At 52.3% G+C, this 23,633-nt stretch overlaps 1 protein-coding gene across 2 annotated transcripts in view; it reads right to left on the bottom strand.

Moving 5' to 3' along the window:
• Positions 1-23,633, bottom strand: part of TBC1D9B (TBC1 domain family member 9B) — a 44,964-nt gene continuing 21,331 nt past the window's right edge. The window contains exons 8-22 of one of the 2 annotated variants that reach the window (XM_079701677.1): positions 15,635-15,796; positions 15,170-15,320; positions 14,469-14,683; positions 12,838-12,955; positions 11,400-11,685; positions 9,537-9,666; positions 9,308-9,406; positions 8,469-8,537; positions 7,222-7,462; positions 6,742-6,807; positions 5,020-5,091; positions 4,708-4,758; positions 3,088-3,147; positions 2,395-2,501; positions 1-1,295 (exon numbers count right to left, since the gene is read on the bottom strand). In XM_079701677.1, coding sequence (XP_079557803.1) covers positions 609-1,295; positions 2,395-2,501; positions 3,088-3,147; positions 4,708-4,758; positions 5,020-5,091; positions 6,742-6,807; positions 7,222-7,462; positions 8,469-8,537; positions 9,308-9,406; positions 9,537-9,666; positions 11,400-11,685; positions 12,838-12,955; positions 14,469-14,683; positions 15,170-15,320; positions 15,635-15,796 — 2,514 coding nt within the window. In that variant the 3' untranslated portion in view covers positions 1-608. The remainder of the gene's footprint in view (positions 1,296-2,394; positions 2,502-3,087; positions 3,148-4,707; positions 4,759-5,019; positions 5,092-6,741; positions 6,808-7,221; positions 7,463-8,468; positions 8,538-9,307; positions 9,407-9,536; positions 9,667-11,399; positions 11,686-12,837; positions 12,956-14,468; positions 14,684-15,169; positions 15,321-15,634; positions 15,797-23,633) is intronic. The other variant, XM_079701678.1, reaches the window with a different exon arrangement.

The following is a 23,633-nucleotide window of genomic DNA, read 5'->3' as shown; positions in this document are numbered from 1 at the left end:
GTAGTTTTTAGTTCTTTCAGGGATTTATTAAGGCTTTGAGCATAGTGTGATTTTTAGCCAACTGAAATGAATACAAGGAAATATATCAGGACCTGAGGGATATGCTTTTAAGGTTAATGGTGAGGACGACGAGCTGAAAGAGAATTGAGAGTAACGCCTGTGCAGGCGGCACCCACCCTGGTGCAGCAGATGCTTTCTGCCCGTGTCCCCGAGCCAGCAGCTCAGGCTCAGGGGCTTCTGGAGAGCATCTCGAAGTTCTCACCACTCTGGTGCCCGATAGGCACTCAACCCCCCTACCTGGTGCCAAGTGGCAGGAAAGCCCCCAGAGCACGCAGCTGCAGAAGAGGTGGAGGACAGGGTGTGGCCTGGCCACAGCGCAGGGCAAGCAAGGGCAGATCGGAGAGCCCCTGACACTACGCAGGGGCCAGGAGGTCCAAGGCAGAACGAGGGGGTGGGGAGCCCCTGCCTAGGTCCCAACTGCGACTGTTCAGCCTTCTTTACATTTACAACTCACTGCTTCTGGGGAGAACCGGAGGAGTGTGTCCTTCAAGAGAAAACATACGGGAGGGAGGGAGGAGTCAGAGGCCAGCCCCCAGGCCTTGGAGCTCTCAGCCCAAAACCACAGACGGCTCATGGTCACTGGAGGTGCTAAACTGTCTCTCCACCTTCCTCTGGTCCTTGATCTTGAGTCCAATGTCTACCCTCTTCTCAAAGAAGTTCACCAGCACGGACTCCGTCAGGATGGAGGCCAGGATCTGCTCGAAGGAGATGCACCAGTCTGTATCAACGGCACCCCCACTGTGAGTGGCGGCCGCGGGGCTGTGGGCCTCCCCACCCACCAGCACTGTGTCATCAGCCAGGTCCTCACACTGCAGGGAGCCCATGCTGACCACCGAGTACGAGGACATGGACATGTCGTCTTTGGTTTCATCGTCAGACAGAGGCTGGGAGGGGGAGCCCTGCCCGTCGCCGCCACCCCCTTCACCCACCACCGGGCTCTCCTGCGGTGCTTTCCCAAGGTGGGTGTCTCCACCCGCTTTGGCCTGGGGGTCCCCTGCAGCTGGCAGCTGAAGCTCCTGGGCCGCGTCTGGAGGTGGCTGTGGGGCTGGCGGCTCGCCCTCCTCAGGGGCACTGTCCCTGGGCGCTCTGCCCGACCATGCGGAGAACCTCCTCCCCACCTCCCCAATGCGGAGCAGCAGGCTGGCCACCGTGGCGATAGCGTGGTACAAGTCCTGCTCCGTGGGGTCCTCGCTGAACATGTTGTAAAGCGTCTTGCACAGCTCTATGAACTGCTCCTTTTAAGGGGAAAAACAGAAAAAGGGCAGGGAGATGGTAAAGAATGGGTCAGATTGCCCTCAGATCATCCAGACTCACAGTGCTGGCCATTCTGATCGCTGTGAGGGTGTTGTCCCGTTAGTTGTCTCCGTACACCTGTGTCTTGACATGTCCATTTCACAGATTAGGACACTGAGGTGCAGAGAGGGAAAGGGCTTTCTTTGCCAGCTGCCATTCTTTCAGCACATGTAGGAACACTTAGAGTCTCTCCCTGTGTCTATGTCCATTCTGTTAGCAGAGACAGACCTATTTCTATCCTACCTTTCCCAACCCAGTGACTACAAGTACTTCTTCACTGTGTTTTAGAATCACATTGAGTTTTTTATATCTTTAATCGGAAGCGCCTTCAACTCTCCTTTATGAAGCTCTTTAGAGAGTGATGACAAGGTAAGGCAGCTTGGGTTGGTTGAGAGGGGTGAAGAGGTCAGGTTCCAGGTCCTGAAACCGTATTTAGGCTTCCTGGCCTGAGAACGGGATGAAACCTCCCTCCACGGGCACCCAATTCTTCAGGCCTGTGGATGAGAGAGCACCCAGATTGCAAGGTCCCCCTTCGGGCACAGCAGACCGTGGTCAGGCTGCAGCTCAACAACTGCCTTTGGTTAGATGTCTGTGGTCCTGGCTGTAAGGCCCTTGGCAAGATGCCACGGTCCTGACGCAGAGACCAGCAAACAAACATCGGGTGGTGGGTCGAGCGGGCCTGTGTGCGCAGCTCCAAGCGGGGCCTGGGAGCAGAAGTGCTGTGATGTTGTCTCATAGATGGTGGTGTGAGTCTCTGCCTTTTGAGGCTAACCTTCCCCAATGCTCCTCGGGTTCACGGGTACCAATTAAACCACAGCAAGTCATCACCAGCGGAGTGTTCTGGACAAGGCCCTGAAGCAACTGACCCCTTGTCCTCCTAGAACAGTCCCTGACTGCTGCCTGACTAGAGGTTCTAAAGGTAGGCAGGAGAATCCCTACATTCCAGGGGGTGCTGGGACGGTGGTGAGGTGCCGGGTGCGAGGGCTCAGCCTTGGTCAGAATTTTCCAGAAACATCTGTTGCGTGTTCTGATTGGGCCTACCTGGTTCATCTTGGGCAGATCCTTAATTGTCTCCTTCTGAACCTCTTTCTCCTTGGCCCACATTTGAAGGTAGTGCCGATAGTCGGGAGGGCTGGTTCCCTTCTCCTCTGCGAGTTGGGAGAAAAAAATTAATCTCCGTCTGCCAAATGAGAGGAAGAGGGCTGGGGGCTGGTAGCAGGGGGTAAGTGGGTTTAAGTATTGTCTGGCATGGAGTTACCTGGGCCCTATTACAAAACACCCCGGCATTTGGGGAGGTGGTGATAGGAAAAAACACCCTAGAACACTCATGGGTCTCCCTTCAGTAATGCTGAAGTAGGTCTGAGCTAAGCTGATGAGGATGGTCCCAATCTGTCTTCCCCAAGATGGTGACAGAACCATGTGGAGGCTGGAGAGAGAGTGGCATGAGAAGGAGAGGCCGGCTGGTCACCTAGAGGAGTCCTGGCAGGAAGCAGGCACCCCCAGAGGGAGGCGGTGATGGCTGGGGGTGTTCATAGCTACAGGAGATTCAGGCCTGGGGCTGATGACAGCTGGACAGCTGATGGTCTGGGCATTCACCTCAAGGAGAGCTGTGGTTTCAGGCATGCATCTGCCATCTCCCCAGGGTACGGGGCTCTTCTGCAGTGACAGGGCAACCAGACCCCCCCCACCCTGGGACCTCTACCAGCATCAGCAGATGTTGGCCTATATATACACCTCTTCTTTTTTCTTGGATGTCATTTCCAGCTCCCTCTTGCTCTTCCTGCTGTAGTGCTTCTGGACAACAGGATGAATAAAAAGAACAAGAACATTCTTCTGTTATGACTCCAAACCACTAAGGTCCTTGAGTGGTCGGTCTAGTCTGTGCTCTCCTGCGGAAGCGGACCTGGCCCTGGGCCCTGAATGCTGCTTCTTCTCTGCCTTCTCTGAGCAGGGCTGTCTCACTCCACCTGAACCACAGAGCCACTGAACCCTTACATCTTCTCTTTCAAAACAATACAAGTCATACCACACAGTTCTTAAGTGAACGATGGCGCACGTCATGGGCAAAAAGTCTGAGACCAATGATTTCTATAGTTTCTGCTGATAGAGGTCAAACTCAGGGGAGTCCTAATGACCAATTCAACCTGCAACTGCCACACTAGCTGATGAGGAATTTTATGTACATGAATCCTGCGCTCAGCACTGTATTTCTTAAAGTGACGTATTTGCTGGAGTCTGCATACACCGTGCTCCTTATGGTGACCATAAACTTGGGGCGAGCAGGCTGCCCAGCTTTTGCAGACCTGTTCCGAGGGAATGTGGCCAGTGGGGGGACCTCAGGTGGGACAGCAGTGTCCCAGCTCTGAATGGCCCTTGGCAGCTATGTGGTGGCAGGGAAGGGTGCAGCGCTCCGGGCTCAGGCTTCTCACCAGGGAACGGACCGCTGCCTGGAGGCTACGTGAGGTCTGAGGACAGGGATCTGTACCCCGAGTCCTTGGCCTCTCCTGGAAGTGTCTGGGACAAGCCTAAAGCATCCTTGATTTGCTCGAGTATAACAGAAGATACATCTGTTTCTTTAGTTTGTATACTTGAAATCAAGGTCCTCGAGCTTCATAGTCAAGTTAAGTAAGCCTCTGGCACTGTCAACAGGATTGCTTTGGGTATCTTGATAATATCTTGATAGTACCTTTTACTTTCCCTTTTGAGTGTGTATTATCCTTGATGTGTTATTACCTATCCCCCATGAGAATTATAGGGTGGTGTTTTGGTTGGTTTTCTAGGTGTATTACATACCACCAACTTGATTGCCAAATCCCAGGCCCAGAATGCCCCATCACTCTGGACCCAGTACTCCCAACAGGTTTTAAGTGTAGCACAGGGATGACTTCTAGTAGGCACTCAACATACGTATTTCTCCCCAACAAAAAAGTTGTGTGGAACATGAAAATGTTTCCAAAGAAAGCATCTACCACTCTCCTCCACCTCTGCTCATCTGTGCTTTGTCTGTTTCACAATGACAGCTTTGCAATGATAGCGTTTTGTGTTTTTCCTGTGACCATGATGACAGAATACTTTGTGCACGTGGCTGGGGAGGCAACACCCTCGTGCCTGTGCCACACCCACTACACTGCGTGTCCTCGCTTACTGGCCGCACGCAAGCACAGCAGCGGCCCCTCCCCACCCCAGTCCACGGCTGGCTCTGGGTCCTCCTCGGAACTTAGCCACACAGGAGGCGTCTCTGGAACTAAGAGCTTCCAGGCCTCCTGACCATGCACGGGAGAGTTCGGGAGATGAAACCCAAGGCCCTGGGGAAGCCAAGTGCAAAGGGGGCGCCCCTGCCCCCCAGGCACTGACCTTGAGCCTCCCAGGGCAGGAAAAGATCCAGGTCGGAGGCCAGAGGAGATGCTGGAAGGGACAGCAGAGGAGAAGCAGAGGCAGAGGGAGGGAGAAGCCCGGGTCCGGGAAGGCAGAGACAAGAGAAACAGGAGTGAGAACACCCCCGGGGGGCCTGGCCCTAGAGGGAGACGCAGCTTCCCCTGGCTCTTGCTCCGCACCTCCCCACGCAGCACACTCCCCGAGCCCGTGGAGGGCCGCAGGTCGCCTGCATGCGCCCCACAGCAGTGTTGCTCGGCACAGGGCCCGAGGCCAGTGGGATACAGTGCTCACCTTCTGAGGAGCTGTCCTCGGTGAAGTAATGGGTCGCTTCCAGGGCTGACTCAGCCTCCTCTGGGCTCAGGGCTATGCTCGGAGTGAAAGAAGAGTGAGGGCAGGAGGGAACAACTTGACTCTCACCGAACGAAACCTCCCTGAGTCCTGGACAAAGGCCCTCCCCCGACCTGCCACTGCGTGCTGCACAGCTCCCAGCCCCACCAATATGGTGGATGGTCATAGTGGTAACAGCTGACGACTGATTCTGGTTGACTCGTGCATTGTGTTTGAAAATGTAATATATACATATCCCAGGTAAAAACCCAGTCAGTGCAGCTGGGAGTTGGTTGAGCGGCCATCCTTTCTCCCACCCCATGATGATGCGGCCCAGGGATTCTTTTGGGATGTTTTATGCTCCTGCAGGTACATATGCAGGGACCGGCCAGGCACAAGTGACTTGTTCTCACTTTACACACTTGGGCATTGTTCCACACCAGCACATACTGGCCTTCCTCATTTTGCAATAAAGTAGTCTCTGGGGTGTCGGATCCACTTGGTTCTGTGCAGGGGGCTTATTCTCCCCATTGTACGGAGTGGGAGGAAGTGAGCAAGTTTTAACAGTGCGTGGCACAAGGGGAGGTGGCAGGTGTGGACCGCCACTAGAGCGCTAGATGAAGCAAGGTGTGCAGAGGCGGCTTGGAAGTGGCAGGGCTGGCCCTCATGGACAGGCTCTCGGCACAGTGGGGTCTGCCCAGCCCAGGCCTCTCTCTCAGCAGAATGAGAGGTGGCCTATACCAGTCTTTCCGTGGAAGTGTTCCTTGTTGTGTTACAGGGAAAAACCAGCCACAGGTGAGAATGTCTGTGTCAGGAGCAGTTGTCCCTCCAACTTTGGATGCAGAGAACAACCCTGGGGGAAGCTTTAAAACTACAGTCTGGGCCCCGCCCCAGGCCAATCAAGTGAGAGCTTCTGGGATGAAAAATCACTCAGGCTAACTCCGAGGCAGCCGCTGACTCCCAGGGGCAGGTCATGAACAACAGCAGGAACCCAGGACAGCTCCATCCCAGAGCAGAAACCCTGGGGCCAGATTTTCACCAGCCCGTCTCAATTCCCTCCTGTGAAAATGGGGAAGCCCTCCCCCGCTGCACTTGGACAACTCTGAGTGGCCACCCCTGCTGAGCCAGGTGAGCTAGGCTCCCTGCTTTGGGACCAGCTACTGCGGACGATCCACTGTCAGTGTCCCAGCAGGCCCGGCACTGCTAGAGAAGCCAGAGGAGAGCAGCCATACAACAGGGCTCCCCGGCCTTGGCGGCCCCAGGCCACTCCTCTGGTGAGAAACAGGAACCCTTGAGAGACTTAAGGATAAGCTAATGAACACAAGAGATTCAAACCTGAGTATCCACTCCTGTGAGTCCCCCTCATGCGGGGGTGTTCTAGTTGAGCGGCACAGCGCTCCACCTGGGCCTCTGCCTGTGGGCAGAGTCCTCCCCGAGACTCCCGCACATCCCCTCCCAGGTCACCCAGGTCACGGCCCTGCTCTCAGACCGAGGCTGGCCTGGGCCTCAGCCCCCATGCTCTGGCTCCTCCACACTCTCTGTCAGGACGGGCGAGCCTCCACTATGCTGGGACCCGAGCTGCCGCAAGGCCCAGCATTCCACAGAGGCCTGTGCCGTGGAATGCTGCAGCTCCAGCTCTGGACACGTGAGAAGCCCTTGCTGGGGAGTGGGACGGAAGGCTCTCACCTGGAGGCAAGTGCAGCTTGTAGAGCACCTTGAGCTTCTCTGTCAGGTCCCCATGGTACATCCCACCTGTGGAGGAAGGCCAGCAAGGAGGCACGCTGGCAAAAGGGCACAGGAGTCCCACGGCCAGTCCACATTCGAATACCTCCCCTTCCAGTGGGTTCTGGTGGGACCCTCCTCACCACCTCTCTCTCTCCTGGAGAGGACCCTGGGGGTGAGAACCAGGCCTCTGGCTTTCCCCTTCTCTGGGACCTGCACACCCAGCCTCCAGCAGTGGACTGAGGGAGGGGAGGGGCGGGAGGGCTCCCACTGGACCTCCACGTATCTCCAGTGGGAAAACTGCACTTCCTTTATCAAGGGTCAAGGGCTCCAGGCTGCCCTCAGCTTGCTGCAGTGGGAAGACTGGCCAGTGCTGGCATCTGGAGGCTTCCTCAGAAAGGGCGTGGGCACAGAAAGGCCCCTGCAGGCCCTGGAGCCACTCACTCATCCCTGTCACGAACTCCTTGAAGTTGATCAGCGAGTCCTTATTTTCATCCAGGAGCCGAAACATGCGCCCCGCCAGCACGGGTGTGTGGGAGCCACAGGCCCAGGGTGTCAGGCTGGCAAAGAGTTCCCGGAACTGGTTCGTGTCGATGCGGTATTGCTCCAGGTAGGGCAGGCTGGGGTCCCGACGCACAGCTGTAGGGCGGCTGCTCCCCCAGTACTGACTCGCCAGCTGCTTGGCCTGCAGGGGGCATAGCCTGGTGAGATGGCCTGGCCTCCCGGCCCCTGGGTGCTTAGGATTACCAGGCTGGTTGGTGTGTTCACCCTCCTCCTCCATCCAAGTCTGCAGAGTGCTGGATAGTGAGCACTGGGCTACACACAGCATCTCACAGAACCTCCTGCATTGGTAACATCAGCCCCTAGTTTATAGCTGTGGGAGTCAAGACAGGGCCCTAGGACTGCCGGCCACAGCGGCCACAGCGGGTGAGAGGCAGCACTGGCTGGACTGCTCTGACCTTAAGGCCATAGCAGGGTGGTTATCTTGGGGGTTGAATCAGAGGCAGCTGGAGGGGCAGATGGGACCCGACAATGAGATCAGAAAGGCACTGTAGACATGGCTGTTTCTGCCTGCTCTTCACACCCTTTCCCCTTCTTCTGTTAACAGCACCTGAACTTTTCTTGGAGAGCCCCTCTTGTCCCACCCTCAGGCCATGGGGTGGGCACGTGGCCCAGTTTTGGGTCAGCAGCAAACACCCTCCTGTAGCCACAGCACCTAACTTGAGTCATTCCAACAATCAACCCTAGGCTTTTTGCTAAAACCACTTGGAAAGAAAAATTTTCTTTTCACTGGGGTTACTGAGAGGACAGGATGACCTTGGAGATGCTGGCAACAGTCCTGCCACTCTGTAGGAAGAGCAGTCCAGGTGATATCTGAGGTAGGGGAGCTTGACAGGATGTTGGAACACCTAGATCCAGTCATGCCTGAAGCTGTACATTCCTAGACTTTTCAGTTTCATGAGCCAATGCATTCCCTTTTATATAAGCTGACTTGAGTGGATTTTCTTCCACTTAAAAGAGTGTCCTGCCTAAACTCCAAGAAGGATTAAATTCTACCATGTGAACTTTGTAGTAACTGCTTTTGAGGATGCTTTTAAATCTATTTCTCTCCTGGCAGGAGGCTGCTACGCTGAGGATGAATTTAGGGGACTAGGATGGGATAGTGGTCCTCCCTTGCTCTTGGCTGTCACCTTAAACACCATGTAAAGGTCCTCCAGCTCTTCAATTGAGAAACCAATGTCCCCAGGTATAGCTCGGACCTAGAAGGAAAGAGAAACAGGATGTATTAATGAATTCTCAAGTTCCTGCTCTTTGAGAGAATCCCCATGTGGATGGGGGCGAAGACATGAACTGCCCTCTTGGTGTTGCCAGCTGGCCGAGCACGAGGGTAGTCCATCAGGAAAGAAGGTGTGGTCCACACTCTTACCCCTCATCACCCATCCTGTCACTCAATTCACACTCCCTGAGCTCCTTCCTGGTGGGCACTGGGGGTGCCTTTCTGTTCTGAACACCCAGTCAGGGACACAGGGTGAGGGGCGGTGATCAACAGACTGCTATCTGGATCCCTCGAAAGGCCCTGGCACTGGCACTTTGGAAGATGACCTAGAACTTCCCAGTAACTTCTCCCTCCAGAGACAGGAGGACAAAGGCTTGCAGCAGAGGTCAGCGGGCTGAGTGGATGGAGGGCTGGGTGGCTGAGTGTTGCTACCCAGGGGCAGGGGTTAAAGCCAGGCCTGAGGGCTCAATCCAGAGTGGGATCATGCTTAGCCTTTAGGCACTGAGGCATCAGAGAAGCTTCCCTGTGACCAATCCACAAGCAGAAAATTGTGACCAGCCCTCTCCCCACTTCCCTAAATTTGCACCTTCACTCCTGGATTCCAGTCCCACACAAGACAGTGCTAGGGGACTCTGCACCCTGCTCCTCAGGGAAGTCTGGAGATGGCCCGGCAGGAGCAGCCCACTTGGTCACCATCCCCACCCCAGCTCCAGCCTGCACCCTGGGGCCATGGGAGCCCGGGCCCATCCGTACCACACTCCTCTTGGCCGTATCCTCCAAGGACTGGATCACTTTCAGCCTCTGTTTAAACCGCATCTGTTCAATGTCCTCGGCCCTCAGGCTGCTGAATTTCTACCAGTCAGAGGTGATTCAGTGAGATAAGGTGGAACCACAGAGCAGAAGACAGCCACCCGCCATGGCCAACTGCACCCACACGGCCCAAGGGAGTGGTCTGGCCAAGAAGCCCCCAGTGAGTGCTGACCTCATATGACACCTTCAGGAGGTCGAAGATGTCCACCTCTTCAGGAGGGTTATCTCCACTGGTCAGCAGGGCATGGAGGTGTGGGATAGGAGGAGAGACACTCTGCTTATTGACCACATTATCCAGGTATCTGTAAGGATTAAAGGACAGAAATCTAGATCACCCACAGGTGACAGGGGTGTCTTACCCATGGCTAAGTGATGTGGAGAGACCTAATTTGCCCAGACTCCCAATCAATGAGCGAGTGTACTGAGGGCCAGGCATCCTCCAGGAGAGAGAAAGATGAGCCACTGCAGGGAGGACGGGGAGAGGCAAATCAGGGCTGGGTACCCTGGCAAATCAGGGATGCCCTCTGGAGGCAGTGGAGAGGCTTGAGCACTAACTCTGAGAAAGCTAGGTTGTCCACTGGGGTCCCACGGTGGGGGGACCTTTACAAGTCCAGACCCTACCAAACCAGGAGAGAGGTTTGTCCCAGCTGGAGGGATGACACGCTTCCTCCATCTGGCAGGTCACTGGGCCAGGTGTGAGGACTCCCTGCCTGGCCAGGAAGAATCAGGGACCAAAGGAGTGTCCCAGGAGGAAGGCGAGGGAGGAGCCCTGCTGTGGGGGTGTCCGAGGAACACGGCCTCGGGACAGGGCCTGACTTTGGCTGGACTAGCCCAGCCAGGACCTCATGCTCTCCCAGGCTCTCTGGCTGGGCCTGACACTCAGGTGGGAGACACCCACTGGCTCCGGCACCGTTTCTGGTCAGGCCCTGCTGCTGAGGAGGGGCCCCATCTGCCTGGTGTGGGAGATGGGCATGGAAACCACTTGCCGGCTCTGGCCACAGGCTGAGTATCTTGCCATCACTGAGGACAAAGAGCTGGCGTGGCGAGAGCAGAGAAGCGACAACCCTGCCAGCCTGGGACCCTTGCACGTTCCCAGTCAGCACCTGGGCTGGCTCGGCAGGCAGGTGGCAGCGTCCCTGGCTGTCCCGGGTGGCCGGGAGCATTCCAGGCTGGGCAAATACATGCACGTGGGCTGGCAAGGCTGTACAGAGCTCAGGGCCTGGGCCACAGTGAGGACCCCCCAGGAAGGCACCTGGTTATAAAGGCCTTGAAGGCCAGGCTGGGGGACTTAAATCCTTTGTCCAGAAAACCACCAGTGGCACAGGGAGTCCCCATACCCCAAGGGAGGAGGAACAGGGTCAGATTCTGATCAGGAAGAGCCCTGTGGGATGCTGGTGGATGAGACTGGAGCAGGGAGAACTGTGACGATGCAGACACAGGGCCCTTGGCAGGGGTGTCATGGGTCTGCCCTGAGGCTGCTGGGGTTGAGGGGAGGGGCTGGACCCCAGAGAGGGTCCATGAGGATGGGACGCGGGGACTGAGGGAGGACGAGGCAGCCAGGCTGACCCGGGCCTTAGGCGCCTGGTGGGTATCAGCTCATTCAGCAGCTACAGCAGGCCCAACATGGGCCCTTGTCTAGGTCATGGGGCGAGAGTGATGCTGCTGAGCTGGGAAAGGCACGACCAGGAGTGCTTTGCGGGAATAACAGACACCCAGCCTTCGCTAGAGGTGGGAGGCCCTGCTGTTCCAGGTGCCTCCTGCCCACCAAGCCCTCCAGTCCAGTGTGCTCTGGCCCACTACCTGTTTTACCTTCTCCCAGCACTTATTACTACTCCAGTACTGTCCTGTCTCCTTCCAGAAAGGAGGCTCTCTCCGCCCCCCCTGGAGTATCCCCGGGTCTAGCCCTGTCTGGGCACTTGGTAGGTACAGTCCCAGGATGCTGACCAAGGAGCACATAGGGCTGGGGAGGGGTGGGGTGTGCTGCAGTCAGTGCTGGCCAGCTCCCCAGCAGGAGGAGGGAGGCCGGCTCAGTCACCTGCCCAGGACGGTCATGGCTTCGCCCTCGTCGCTGCAGCCCAGTAGCTGCTCCATGTTGGCGTCCAGGATGGCCAAGGCCACCTGCAGGATCACCTTGATGCCCTCATAGAAGAAGCAGTCAACAATGACCGCAGCGCTCTCAAAGGGCATGACGCTGAGGAAGAGGGTCAGGAACCAGGAGAGCGAGATGCTGGGAATCACCCCCAGGTCCTGCATCTTCTCGGAGAGCTGGGGCAGGAAGTCTCTCGTGAGGTCTTCGAAGATGCCTTGGTCCACCAGGGCACCTAGGGAGAGAACAAAGGCATCTGAACGGGAGCTCACAGCCCTGACTCAGGCAGGCCCTCATGTGGGACCCCAGGGTCCCGCCTGCAAGAAGCCCACCTGGTCCCCAGCCAGCTCTGCTTACAACTGAGGGCTGGAGGGGGGCCGGTGGGGTGGGGAAAACAAGAACGGAAAAAATCCTGTAAGTTTCCTTTCTACGACTTCCAAACCACTGTGTGAAAAGAACGATTTCTTCCACTCTACTTGGATTTTCTTTTTGGGAAATACTAATTTCTCTCTAGGGCGTCAGAAGTAAACAGAGAGCAGCTGCATAGCACAGGGAGATCAGCTCGGTGCTTTCTGACCACCTAGAGGGGTGGGATAGGGAGGGTGGGAGGGAGGGAGACGCAAGAGGGAAGAGATATGGGGACATATGTAGATGTATAACCGATTCACTTTGTTATAAAGCAGAAACTAACACACCATTGTAAAGCGATTATACTCCAATAAAGATGTTTAAAAAAATAAATATATAAAATAATAAGAAAAAGAAAAAAAAAGAAAAACAAACAAAAAAACCAAAACAAAAGAAGAAGTAAACAGTGATCTCAGTAGCTTGTGGGTGTCCTGACCTGAAGCTTGTGAACAGATGCAATTCTAAAGGACCCCAAGAGTGGAAACCCCCAAAAGCACACAGTAAGGGAAGGACATTTTAGAATAACAGACTTAATTATGTATGTAATTAAATATATTTGCAAGTGCACTTGCATTTAATAACACAGATTCTACTGGCTATGAGTTACTAACAGTTGACATGGGGGTATACTATATGCTCTAGTTGTGATACTGGGAATTTTCCACAATAAAAATGTTTAAGAAGAGTTAGATGGATGTGAATTTAGGCCCCAAGCTAACTTCTTCTCTCACTGCCAGCAACTCCTAGGGAATCGCATAAAGTCTGGGAGAGACGGTTGGGGTCTGTGTTTGGCTCTCCACTTTTTAGCTGTGTGAAGATTTAGCAGCTTCCTAATCTATGGAGCGGAAGCCGTGACTGTCTTCAGCCTGGGGCAAGGCTGCGAGGCCTCCAAGAGCTCACTTGTGGGATGTGCTGAATGTAGACCTGGCCCAGGGAGGCCTGCCACCCCCACAGGGAGCTGCCAGTCTCAGGCACTCACCCACCACCCTGGTGTTGTAGTAGTCGGGCAGCATGCGTTCACAGAGGGCCACCAGCAGCCAGAATGCCTCCTCCTCGCTGCCATAGAGCAGGAGCACTGAGGTGACGATGTTCATGGCCTATGGGCACAGAGACAGGTAGGGGGTGTCATGGAGCTGTCCCCCGCCCAAGTGGCCTATGCATCCTCCTCTACCAGAAAGCCTGGCAACAACAAACTCTTCCACCCAACTCTGGGCAATTTGCCAAAAGGCAATTTGCAGGAAATCAATTTGACCAAAACGGTCAACCAAGTTCCTCAAATTGGGCCTGCAGGCATTCGGACACCCGAGAAGGCGAGGACCTTCTTCGGCGTGGTGTCTGGTGTCACAGGTGCAGCACGGGGCCAGAAGGATGTGTAAATGAGCTGCATGCAAAGGCCACATGGCTGCAGGGAGGCCATGGCAAAGTAGCGACCATGCACAGCCTGAGCTGATACCAAGTCTTGTAAGAAAAAGCTTCAATGGTGGCAAATTATCTTAAAAATGATTTAGAGCCAGCACACTGGTTTTCCATGCACTGGCAATATGTCCTGCAGAACACTGGTCCTACAGAAAAGTGATTTCTCTGAAATCCAGAGGCAGTCACAGGGAAACAGAAAGCCATCTGACCTGGCCATGAAAATGCCCACTAGATTTAAAATCAAATGCCCCTGGAAATGCAAATCAAAACTGCAGTGAGATGCCACCTCATACCATTAGGATGGCTACTATCAAAAAACAGAAAATAACCAGTGTTGGTGAGGGTGGTGAGAAACTACAGCCCTTGTGTATTGTGGGTAGGAATGAAGAATGGTGGAGCTCGTGTGGAAAATGCTATCACAGCTCCTCAAAAAATTAAATATATGATCCAGCAATTCCACTTCTGGGTATAATGCCTAAAAGGACTGGGTCTGGATATTGTACACCTATGCTCATAGCAGCACTATTCACAACAGCCAAAATGTGGAAGCAACCCAAGTGGCCCTGGATGATGAATGGATAAACAAAACACGGTGTATACATACAACGGAATACTCTTCAGCCTTAAAAAGGAAGGAAAATTTGACACATGCTACAACGTAGATGAAACTTGAGAACATTATGCAAATGAAATAAGCTAGTCACAAAAAGACAATACTGTATGATGCTTATATGAGGTACTTAGTCAAAATCATAGAGACAGAAAAGATAATGGTGGTTGCCAGGGGTAGGCAGGAGAGTTGTTTAATGGGTACAGTTTCCATTTTGCAAGATGAAAAAGAGTTCTGGAGATGGATAGTGGTGATGGTTGTACAATGATATACCTAATGCCACTGAACTGTACACTTAAAATGATTAAGATGGTAAGTTTTATGTTATGTGTATTTTACCACACACACAAAACAATCAAACGCCTCAGGACCCCGACCAGAAGCACATACACGGCATGGGGATGAGGTGAGCGATGAACACTGCTTCTAATTTCATCTTTTTCTGTGATTAGGATCTTCCTGGGGGGGGACAGGGCACAGTCACAGGTGTATGGGGCCATCCCTTAGGCCCAGGGCCATGTGGAGCTGCTCCTGTGAGCTTCTGGTGGGAGATGCTGTCTCTGGACCCTGCTAAGCCCCTGTACCTGGCAGTAGCCAATGGTGGGGTTTCGGAAAGCGTAGGCAGTCAGCACCCGGCGGAGTGCAGCGATCCCAAGCTCATTCTGGAAGGCAGGGTGCTCGGGCATGGAGCGGTGGAGGTCTCGCTCGATCTCCTCTGTGGCCAGGCTGTACTTCCCTGTGGACTTCTCCACCAGCTCAGCATAGTAGCCAGGGTGAGTCACCATCTCATTCCAGGCCCCTGTGGAGACACAGCTGGTAGCTGTCTCCCTCCTCCTCCCCTCCCGGGACTTCGAGGGCAACAGGGCAGGGTGGAGACGTCAATGCACTGCAGAAGAGAAGTGGCACTTTGGGGCCAACTAAGAGGTGCCAGGCAGAGTCTCCCTCATGATTGCTTCTGAGAGGAGTCACCCCATCCAAGTTCAAATGGCTGACTTGCCCTCCTGAAACCATCCAAGTGGCCAAGGGTGTGAATGTTGTCAGAGCCTGCCCCAAGGAAAGGAGACCTCGGCAGGCCTGTTTGCCTTCCTCTGCCGGTGGGAAGGCACCGCCTCACTGGTGTCTGCTCCCCAGAACGCCCCTCCTGGCACACATGAGCTTCATTACAGCGGCTGAGAGTCCTGTTCCCGCCCTCTAAAGGATGGTGGTTCCTGCCTGGCCGACTCAGGAGGCCCGCTGGGGGTCATGGAGGCTGAGGCTGTGGGGCCGTGAGGCAAGGGCAGCTTACCAGAGAAGAGGAGCCACAGCTCCCCGCGGAGGCTCTCGGGGATGCCTTTCAGCACCAGCTCCCGCGTCCTGGCAGTGCGGTACATGCACATGCCGCGCCCGTACTCAAAAAAGTGGATGTGCCACGACTCCTCTTTCATCTTCTCCTTGGCCTGGGGGAACAGCAGACAGGGGGGGTCTGTGGATGCGACCCGAGTGCTGAGGCAGGTGTCAGGCCCTCCACCTCTCCTCCAAGGGCTTGTGGCGAAAATGCCATGAGCCCAGGCTGGGCTGCGCACAGCATCACCCTCGGGCGTCAGGGACACGGGACCCCCTGCAGAGGCCTGACGCCCATGACCAGCACTGCTGAACAGGTCACTCAGGGTGTCCCTGGGCATTTCACATCGTCACCCAAGGGCCGCAGACTGGCCCTGCCCTTCCCCCCTATCTGGCTTGCATGGTGGTGGAGCCCCGAGTCTGGGCTTACCCCCTTGGCTCCCAGGTCCTCCATGGGCGTGTTTCTCTGGAAGAGTTTGAGCAGGCCCTGGGAAGCGGTTGGAGCCTCCTGTGCATGGGACCCCTGGAGGCCACCGAGGGGTGAGGTCGGGCTGGCAGGCTGTTCTGACACTTCCTGAGGAGCCGGGGAAGACTGGGAAATACAACATGGGAAGGAAAGCACTGAGCGAGAGAGCTGCCCCACTGCCTGCGGGGTGGCCGTGCGGGAAAGCGCAGGAGGCCATGCTGTGGCTCAGCCCTACATCCCCTCTGGCCAGACACACACCTGTATTGTCCTCCTTCTCCAGGGACAGGTTCCGCTGCTCATCCTGTCAGGCCCTCTCTCCGTGAGGTCAGGGCCAGGAGAGAAGAAACCGCAAGGAGACAGCTCCACGTGCCCCTTCCTGAACTCTGTGTCCCCTACAAGGGCTTGACTGGCAGCACTCGTGGGTGCTCCCTGAGATGCCTTTCTTGCTCCAGCCTCTGGGGTGCAGACCCTGCCGAGCCCTGTAGGGACAGCTGCTGGTGGCATCTGCCCGGACTGTTCTCGGGTCCCACCACTGTAGCGCCGCCCCATGGGGCCCCTGGCCACAGTGATTGGCTCAAGTGGGGAGTGCTGGGAAAGAGCGCTGGGGCCCAAGCATGGAGGGGAAAGCGGAGAAGAGGCAGGGTGACGTCAGGTCTGCTCACCCAGTACGTCCTGTGGCTGACAGCCGGCCTCACCTTTTTCAGACTGACAGAGTCCTAACTGAGGGCATGCCTCCTGCGGGTGCCCTCAGTGACAGCTGAGGGACGGAGTCCCTTTCCTCTCCTCCCTCCCTCAGGCTACCTGTCCACTGCACTCTCAAGAAGGGGCTCCGAGGCCCTCTGAGGGCTGCTGGTTGTCTGCAAGGCTCCCTCTCTCTCGGCCACTCGCCTGGTGTGTGGTGTGGTCTACAGTGGCCACACGTCTCTTGGGCCACACCCTCTTTCCGGACACTTGTGCAGCTCAAAACCGGGTTCTCCTTAGCAGTCCGCCACACTTGCAACGAGACTGTGGGGCTTTGGGAGGCGAAAATAAAGACACAGGCCTAGAACTAGGTGTGTGGGGAGGGGGTCCCCACCTGTGGGCCATCTCTAACCATAAACGGCGCTGGTAGGGCTGTAGGCCCTTCCCCAGTGTAGGAACCTGGGAATCTGCTTTCCCGTTGCACGGACGGCCAAACAGCAAGAGAAGTGGATCCTGGGTGGTTCTGGGAACATACTGGGGGGCAATACGGGGCTGGGAGAAGAAAAGGGGGGCATCAAGGACAAAGGTCTAGAAGGAGCCCTAACGTTCAGGTTCTCCCCCTGGCTTTCTGGAACCCCCACCCCCGGCCCTCACGCAGCAGGGCTAGCGAGGAAGTTCTTAGTACCCTTCAGGTACAGTGTGGGTGACACCAGGCAACTGCCCCTGCTGGTGGATTGTGTTCTACCTGCAGGCACCTGACTTCAAGGTGAGTTCACTGCCGTGGGCAACGGCCTGGGCAGGGAGCTTGTTCCCTAGCCCGGGGGTCAGGTGGAGCAGTCAGTGCCCACTCTGTCTGTCCTCCTCTCAGCTCCCTCCCCAAGTGCCCACCAGCAGGAACAACACCGCTCTTGGGTGGACACTGGTCACTGGCTCCCTTGAATCCACTTCTCCTTCTGCCAGCAGTGGCTTCCAATTTTGGGGGGGCACAGCACATCTCTCTCCACTCTTGGACCCACCCTTTGTAGAATCCACTGAGGTCTGCAGTGGTGGCCACAAGCTAACTAGCATTTCCCATGCCTGTGGGGGCTTCGGGGACTGTGTCGGCCACTCTGCGGGGAATGTCGGGGTGAGCCAAGGAGGGTGCAAGGGCTGCACCGCCATGCTGGTGCCACACCCGCCCCGGGGGCAACGCTCATCCAGTGGAGAGAGCCCAGCTCTGATGACAGGCGGCCAACTGTGTGGACTTCTTGGCTTCGTGGGCCAGTGAGCTCCCCTTCTGCGTGCTCCAGTCTGAGCTGAGTTTCTGCCCTCGTGCCTGTCTGCTCCGATCCCACTGGCTGTGGTCAAGCAGGAGTGCTGGATGCCTCCCCCGAGACTTTCACCCTCTCTGTGTTCCTTACATGAGAACCCACACCACAGCTGTGATGGCTTCACAGGGACATGCTAAACTCATCAAACTGTGCTATTTCAATATGTACAGCATATTGTATATCAAATTTATCTCAGTAGAACTGTTTTTAATAAAAAGGAAAAAAAAAAAGAGAACTCTGCTAGGTTCACATCCACAGCCTGGCCCTCTGCCCCTGGCTGGTGTTTTCAAAATGGATTTTAGAGCAACTAAAATACATTTTCATGACAAACTGCCCGAATCCAGGGACATGACCCCAGTCCAGACCCCAAGCATCCTGATGCAGAGAGTCTGCTTCTGGCTCGAGGTTCCCTGCAGGAACAAGGACACAGATGGACTTGCAGGCCACAGAGCACTGCAGAGAATCAAAAATCTCAGTGCCGGAAAGGAGACTGACTCGAGGATGTGACCTCAGCAATAACCATCCCTCGTGACAGACAGGTTCCTGGGGTGATGGTGAGCTCACAGACCCATGCTGCCTGGGAATCCAGTCTCTCTCTCCTTCCTCTTGCTAACTGTCTCACACATTTTTCCAGTGCAGACCTCCCAAACCATCCATCTTCCTCACTTCCTACTGCCAACTATTGAACTGAGCAAGCAGAAGCAGGAGCAATCTGACAGCCATCCACAGTCACCCCCACCGGCCCACCTTCCCACAACTGTGGCCACGCATGCCAGGCCCAACTCTCCCCCCGACTCGAGCCCAAGATCCTACCACTCTCGCCTCTAGGACGTTCTTCTGGCAACTGCCCCCTCTCCACTGGATTAATTACCATCAGCATAGAATCATGCTGTTGCCCCTACAAGCCCTCCCCGTTCTTCAACTGGGTGGTGCTCACATGTTATGTCCACTTTTGTGAAAGTGCATCAAGTTATGCACTTAGGATCCATGCACTTTAGAGTATATATGTCACACTCCGATTACAAAGTCATACCCTGAAGGGACCCCTGTGATTCTCAGCTGGTCTTTCTACAAAGTTTCTGGAAAGAGTTGCCTAAACTCACTGTATCCTTTCCCTCTCTTTCCAGTTTGTTCTTGAGAAAGTGTCAGAAAATGTATGTTTATGTTCTAACAGTTACCTTTATACTAATGTCTTTATATAGTACCCTGGGTCCTCTCTTTTTATACACTGGACTCCCTCCTAGGGGCAGTACTAAAATTAGCGAGTAGCCCTGACCTTCCCCCTCCACTCCTTTCCCTGCCGATGTATAATTTAAAATGATGATATACCTTGCTCTTACTTAATAAGGCAGTCAGTGAGCTTATTCTACTTTCCATACCTTCTCTTCTCATGTTTTCAATGTACTCGATGTATTCAGAGCAAATAAAACTACACACGACTTGTCACCCTTATCCTTGTTATCTAGTCCTATTTCTACAGCTAGACACATTCAAGGCTCCCACCAGACCTTCTGCCAAAGCCTCTTCTGTCATTTCTTGGTTGTCTGAGGTTGTTCACTGTTAGATGCCTCAAAAGCTGATAGCTTCTGTGAATTCCTGCATGTTCCTGACGGTCTGTGGTCTTGATACCTGAACGTCAGTTTGCCAGATAGAAAATCCTGGAGTCACAGCTTTTTCACTGTATATCTTACAAAATGTTACTCTATGTGTATAAAATTTTGCTAGCAAAATGTCTGATGCCTCTCTGATTTTCATTCCTTCATAAATGACTTGGTCTTTCTTGACTGGTTGCCCAAAATAATTTTTTTTTTTTTTTTTTGGCGGTACGCGGGCCTCTCACTGTTGTGGTCTCTCCCTTTGTGGAGCACAGGCTCCAGACGCGCAGCCCCAGCAGCCATGGCTCACGGGCCTAGCCGCTCCGCGGCATGTGGGATCTTCCCGGACCGGGGCACGAACCTGCGTCCCCTGCATCGGCAGGCGGACTCTCAACCACTGCGCCACCAAGGAAGCCTCCAAAATAATTTTTTTAATCTTTAAAATCTGATAGTTTTACTAGATTATATCTCAGTGTGTATATAGTGCATACTATTCTGTATTGATTTTCCAGTTGTACACATGCTCTTCCACCAGGCAGGTTTAATTCTTTTAGGTTCAGAAAACTTTTCTTGAATCGTGGTTTCTATCAGTTGTTATTCCACAGCTTTGTTTTTCCTTTTTAGGGAGCTATGTTATACATAAGTTGGATTTTCTTTGCTTGACTTCTTTATCACTTCTCTTGACTAGTTTTTCTCTCTTTATTGGACTCTCCTCTTATAGCCTTTCCCCGCCGAGTCTTGTCCTTATTTCCCTTAATGGACTTTCTGTGGGGTCTATTCATTCTTGTGCTCTTGGTTGTACGATATTTATTTCTGAAATATTTCTGTATTTTTTTCTAATTCTTTCCTGACTCCTGTCAACTCTCTTTTCACATTTTTCTGTTGACTAGTCACTTAGTTTCCGAGCTTTCTAAAATTTTTTTTTTTTTTTTTTTTTTTTGCTGTACGCGGGCCTCTCACTGTTGTGGCCACTCCCGTTGCAGAGCACAGGCTCCGGACGCGCAGGCTCAGCGGCCATGGCTCACGGGCCCAGCCGCTCCGCGGCATGTGGGATCTTCCCGAACCGGGGCACGAACCCGTATCCCCTGCATCGGCAGGCGGACTCTCAACCACTGCGCCACCAGGGAAGCCCTAAAATTTTTTTATTTATACCATTCTTTAGTAGTTTCTAACCCTTTTCTAATTCTTTTTTAGGTCATTTTGAAATATTAGGGTACAGGTTCCATCTGCTTTGGAGGGATGCTGTTCTGGTGTGCTTTCTTTGTCTGTGGAAGGTTTTTGGGATCGTTTTCTTCTTTGTATAGGGTGTGCTCATAACCTTCTTCTGTTGCTCACATTTGAATAACATGACTTTTTCTGTACTTACAGGAGGATGTTGTATGTATGGGGTAGCTGTTTGCACTGCACAGGTGGCGGTCTGTCTTCTGCTGCAGTCTCTCTATGGAGCCCCCCTCCAGGACTTCCTGATCTGTCTCCTCTAGTGTCAGAAGTTTCTCTCTCTTTACTCCTCAGTATTCCTGCCCTGCTCAGTTCCAGCTCTTTTTTCCTCAGGGAGGGCTCTTTCCTTTTGGAAGGGAGTTTTTGTTGGGTGTTTCAGATTTGTCCCAGCATTCTCTGATCTTCCCTCAGCTCGTTAGTGGATTCTCACGTTTTGTGTTGTTGGTTAACTCATCTGTGAGCTGGAGCCTGAGAAATATGTCTGCAGTTTCACGGGTGGTTTCTCTTAGTCACTTGCTGAGGTTTCTGTTCAGTGGGTAGTCTCTTTTGAGGAGGGTGTGTGTGTGGGGAAGTATTTTTGGTGATTTCTGGATTCCTTGGCTCTTGGGACTGTCGAACCCTTTTTCTCTTCCCTCCACTACCACAGCACAGCTGCTGATTCTGTATCTGTAGAATAATGCTGCAGTTGGTGGTTTGGCCTCACCTACTTGTAGTCTGGGGTTTGTAAGATACCCTTTTAACTGGCTTTGTTAAAGCTGTTGTCTGTGGGCTTTTATTTTTACTCTTAAAGTTGCTTTGTGCATTTTAATGGAAAATTTGGTAAGGTTTAAAAAGCTACCCCAATAACCAACAGCTTATCCCAGTTGAAGGCCACTCCACCAGGCTTTTCTTCCTGTTCTTCTGCTCAATAAGTCCTGAAAAGGCCACTGTGACCTCTGCTTGCCGTCTCCAGTAGTCAGTTCTTAGTTCTTATGATAGTTGACCTCAAATCCAAACTGAACTCTTGACTGCTCCTTCCAAAACTGCTCTTCCTCATGTCATTAAATGGTGATTCTATTCTCTAAGCTGCTCAGGCCAAAAACTATAGGGTCATCTTTTTGTAAACCCTTCTCTTGCTCCCATACCCTCCATCTAATTTGTCAGTTCTCTCAGATCTACCTTCGAATTATATCCTGTACACTAACACTGAACAATCCGAAAAGGAAATTACGAAAATGATTTTATTTACAATAGCATCGAAAAGAATAAAATACTTAGGGATAAACTTAGCCAAGTAGGTGAAAGACTGAATGCTGTATGCTGCAAACTAGAAAACGCTGATGAAAGAAATTAAAGATGCAAACAAATGGAAAGACATTTTGTGTTCATGGATTGGAAAACTTCATATTGTTAAGATGTTAACATTACCCAAAGTGATCGATAGATTCAGGGAAATTGCTATTAAAATCCCAAGGACATTTTTGCAGAAATAAAAAAATCTATCCTAAAATTCATATGGAATTTCAAGGGACCCCAAATAGCTAAAACAAGCTTGGAAAAAGAACAAAGTTGGAGGTCTCAAATTTCCTGATTTAAAAATTTACTATAAAGCTACAGTAGTTAAAACAGTATAGTACTGGCGTAAGGATACAGACCAATGGAATAGAATTGAGAGCCCAGAAATGAATCTTGCAATACATATGTTCAACTGATTTTTGACAAGGGTGCCAAGACCATTCAATGGGGAACAGATAGTTTTTTTTTTTTACAACAAATGGTATCGGAAAACTGGATATACACATGTAAAATGATAAGGTTGGACACCTATCTCATACCATTTACAAAATTAACTCAAAATGGATCAAAGACCTAAATGTAAGAGCTAAAACTACAAAATTCTTAGAACGAAACATAGAAGAAAAGCGTATGGCAACTATTTCTTTGATATGACATTAAAAGCACAATAAAAGAAAAATAAATTGGACTACATAAAAATTTAAAACTTATGTGCATCAAAGGACACAATCATCCTCAGTCAGAATGAGAAGGCAATCCATGGAATGGGAGAAAATATTTACAAATCATGTATCTGATAAGAGGTTAATATCCAGAAGTTCTACAATGTGACAACAAAAACAAACAACCCGATTAAAAGAAATAGGCAAAGGACTTGAATAGACATTTCTCCAAAGAAGATATACAAATGGCCAATAAGATGTGAAAAGATGCCTAACGTCACTAATCATTGGGGAAATGCAAATCAAAACCACAATGAGATACCACTTCATATCCATTAGAATGGTTATTGTAAAAAATAACAGAAAATAACAAGTGTTGGAATGGATGGGGAAAAACTGGAACCCTTATGCATTGCTGGTAGGAGTGTACAATGGTCTAGCCACTGTGGAAGATGTTATGGCAATTCCTCAAAATATTAAACACTGATTGACCATATGACGCAGCAATTCCACTTCTGGGTATATACCCCAAATAACTGATAGTAGGGTCTGAAGAGATATTTGAACACCCATGTTCATAGCAGCATTATTCACAACAGCCAAAAGGCGACAGTAACCAAAACGTCTGTCAAAAGATGAATGGATAAACAAAATGTGGCATATGTGTATACACACACACACACACACACACACACACACACACACTAGTATGTATTCAGCCTTAAAAAGGAAGGAAATTCTGACATATTCTATAATGAAGATGAACCTTGAGGACATTATGCTAAGTGAAATAAGCTGATCACAAAAGGACAAATACCGTATGACTCCCCTTATATGAGGTACCTGGAGTAGTCAAATTCATAGAGACAGAAAGTAGAATGGTGATTGCTGGGGCCTGGGGGTGGGGGCTTGAGGGTGGGAAATGAGGAGTTAGTACTTAATGAGCACAGAGTTTCAGTTTCCAAGATGAAAAAAGCTTTGGAGATGGATGGTGGTAATGGCTGCCTAACAGTGTGAATACACTTGATACTACTGAACTGTATACTTACAAATGGTTAAGATGGTAAATTTTATGTTATATGTATTTTACCACACACACACACACACACACAAACACACAAATATATATATGTATCCTGAATTTGACCACTTCTCACCAACTCCACTGCTACCACCCTCGACCAAGGCTCTATCATCTTGTGTCCTGAGAACTGTCAGAGCC

This window comes from Hyperoodon ampullatus (genome assembly GCF_949752795.1).
Source record: "Hyperoodon ampullatus genome assembly, chromosome: 4".
NCBI classification, from domain to species: Eukaryota; Metazoa; Chordata; class Mammalia; order Artiodactyla; family Ziphiidae; genus Hyperoodon; species Hyperoodon ampullatus.
Note: the sequence above shows the minus strand (reverse complement) of the source record. Positions and strands in the feature narration are given on the sequence as shown.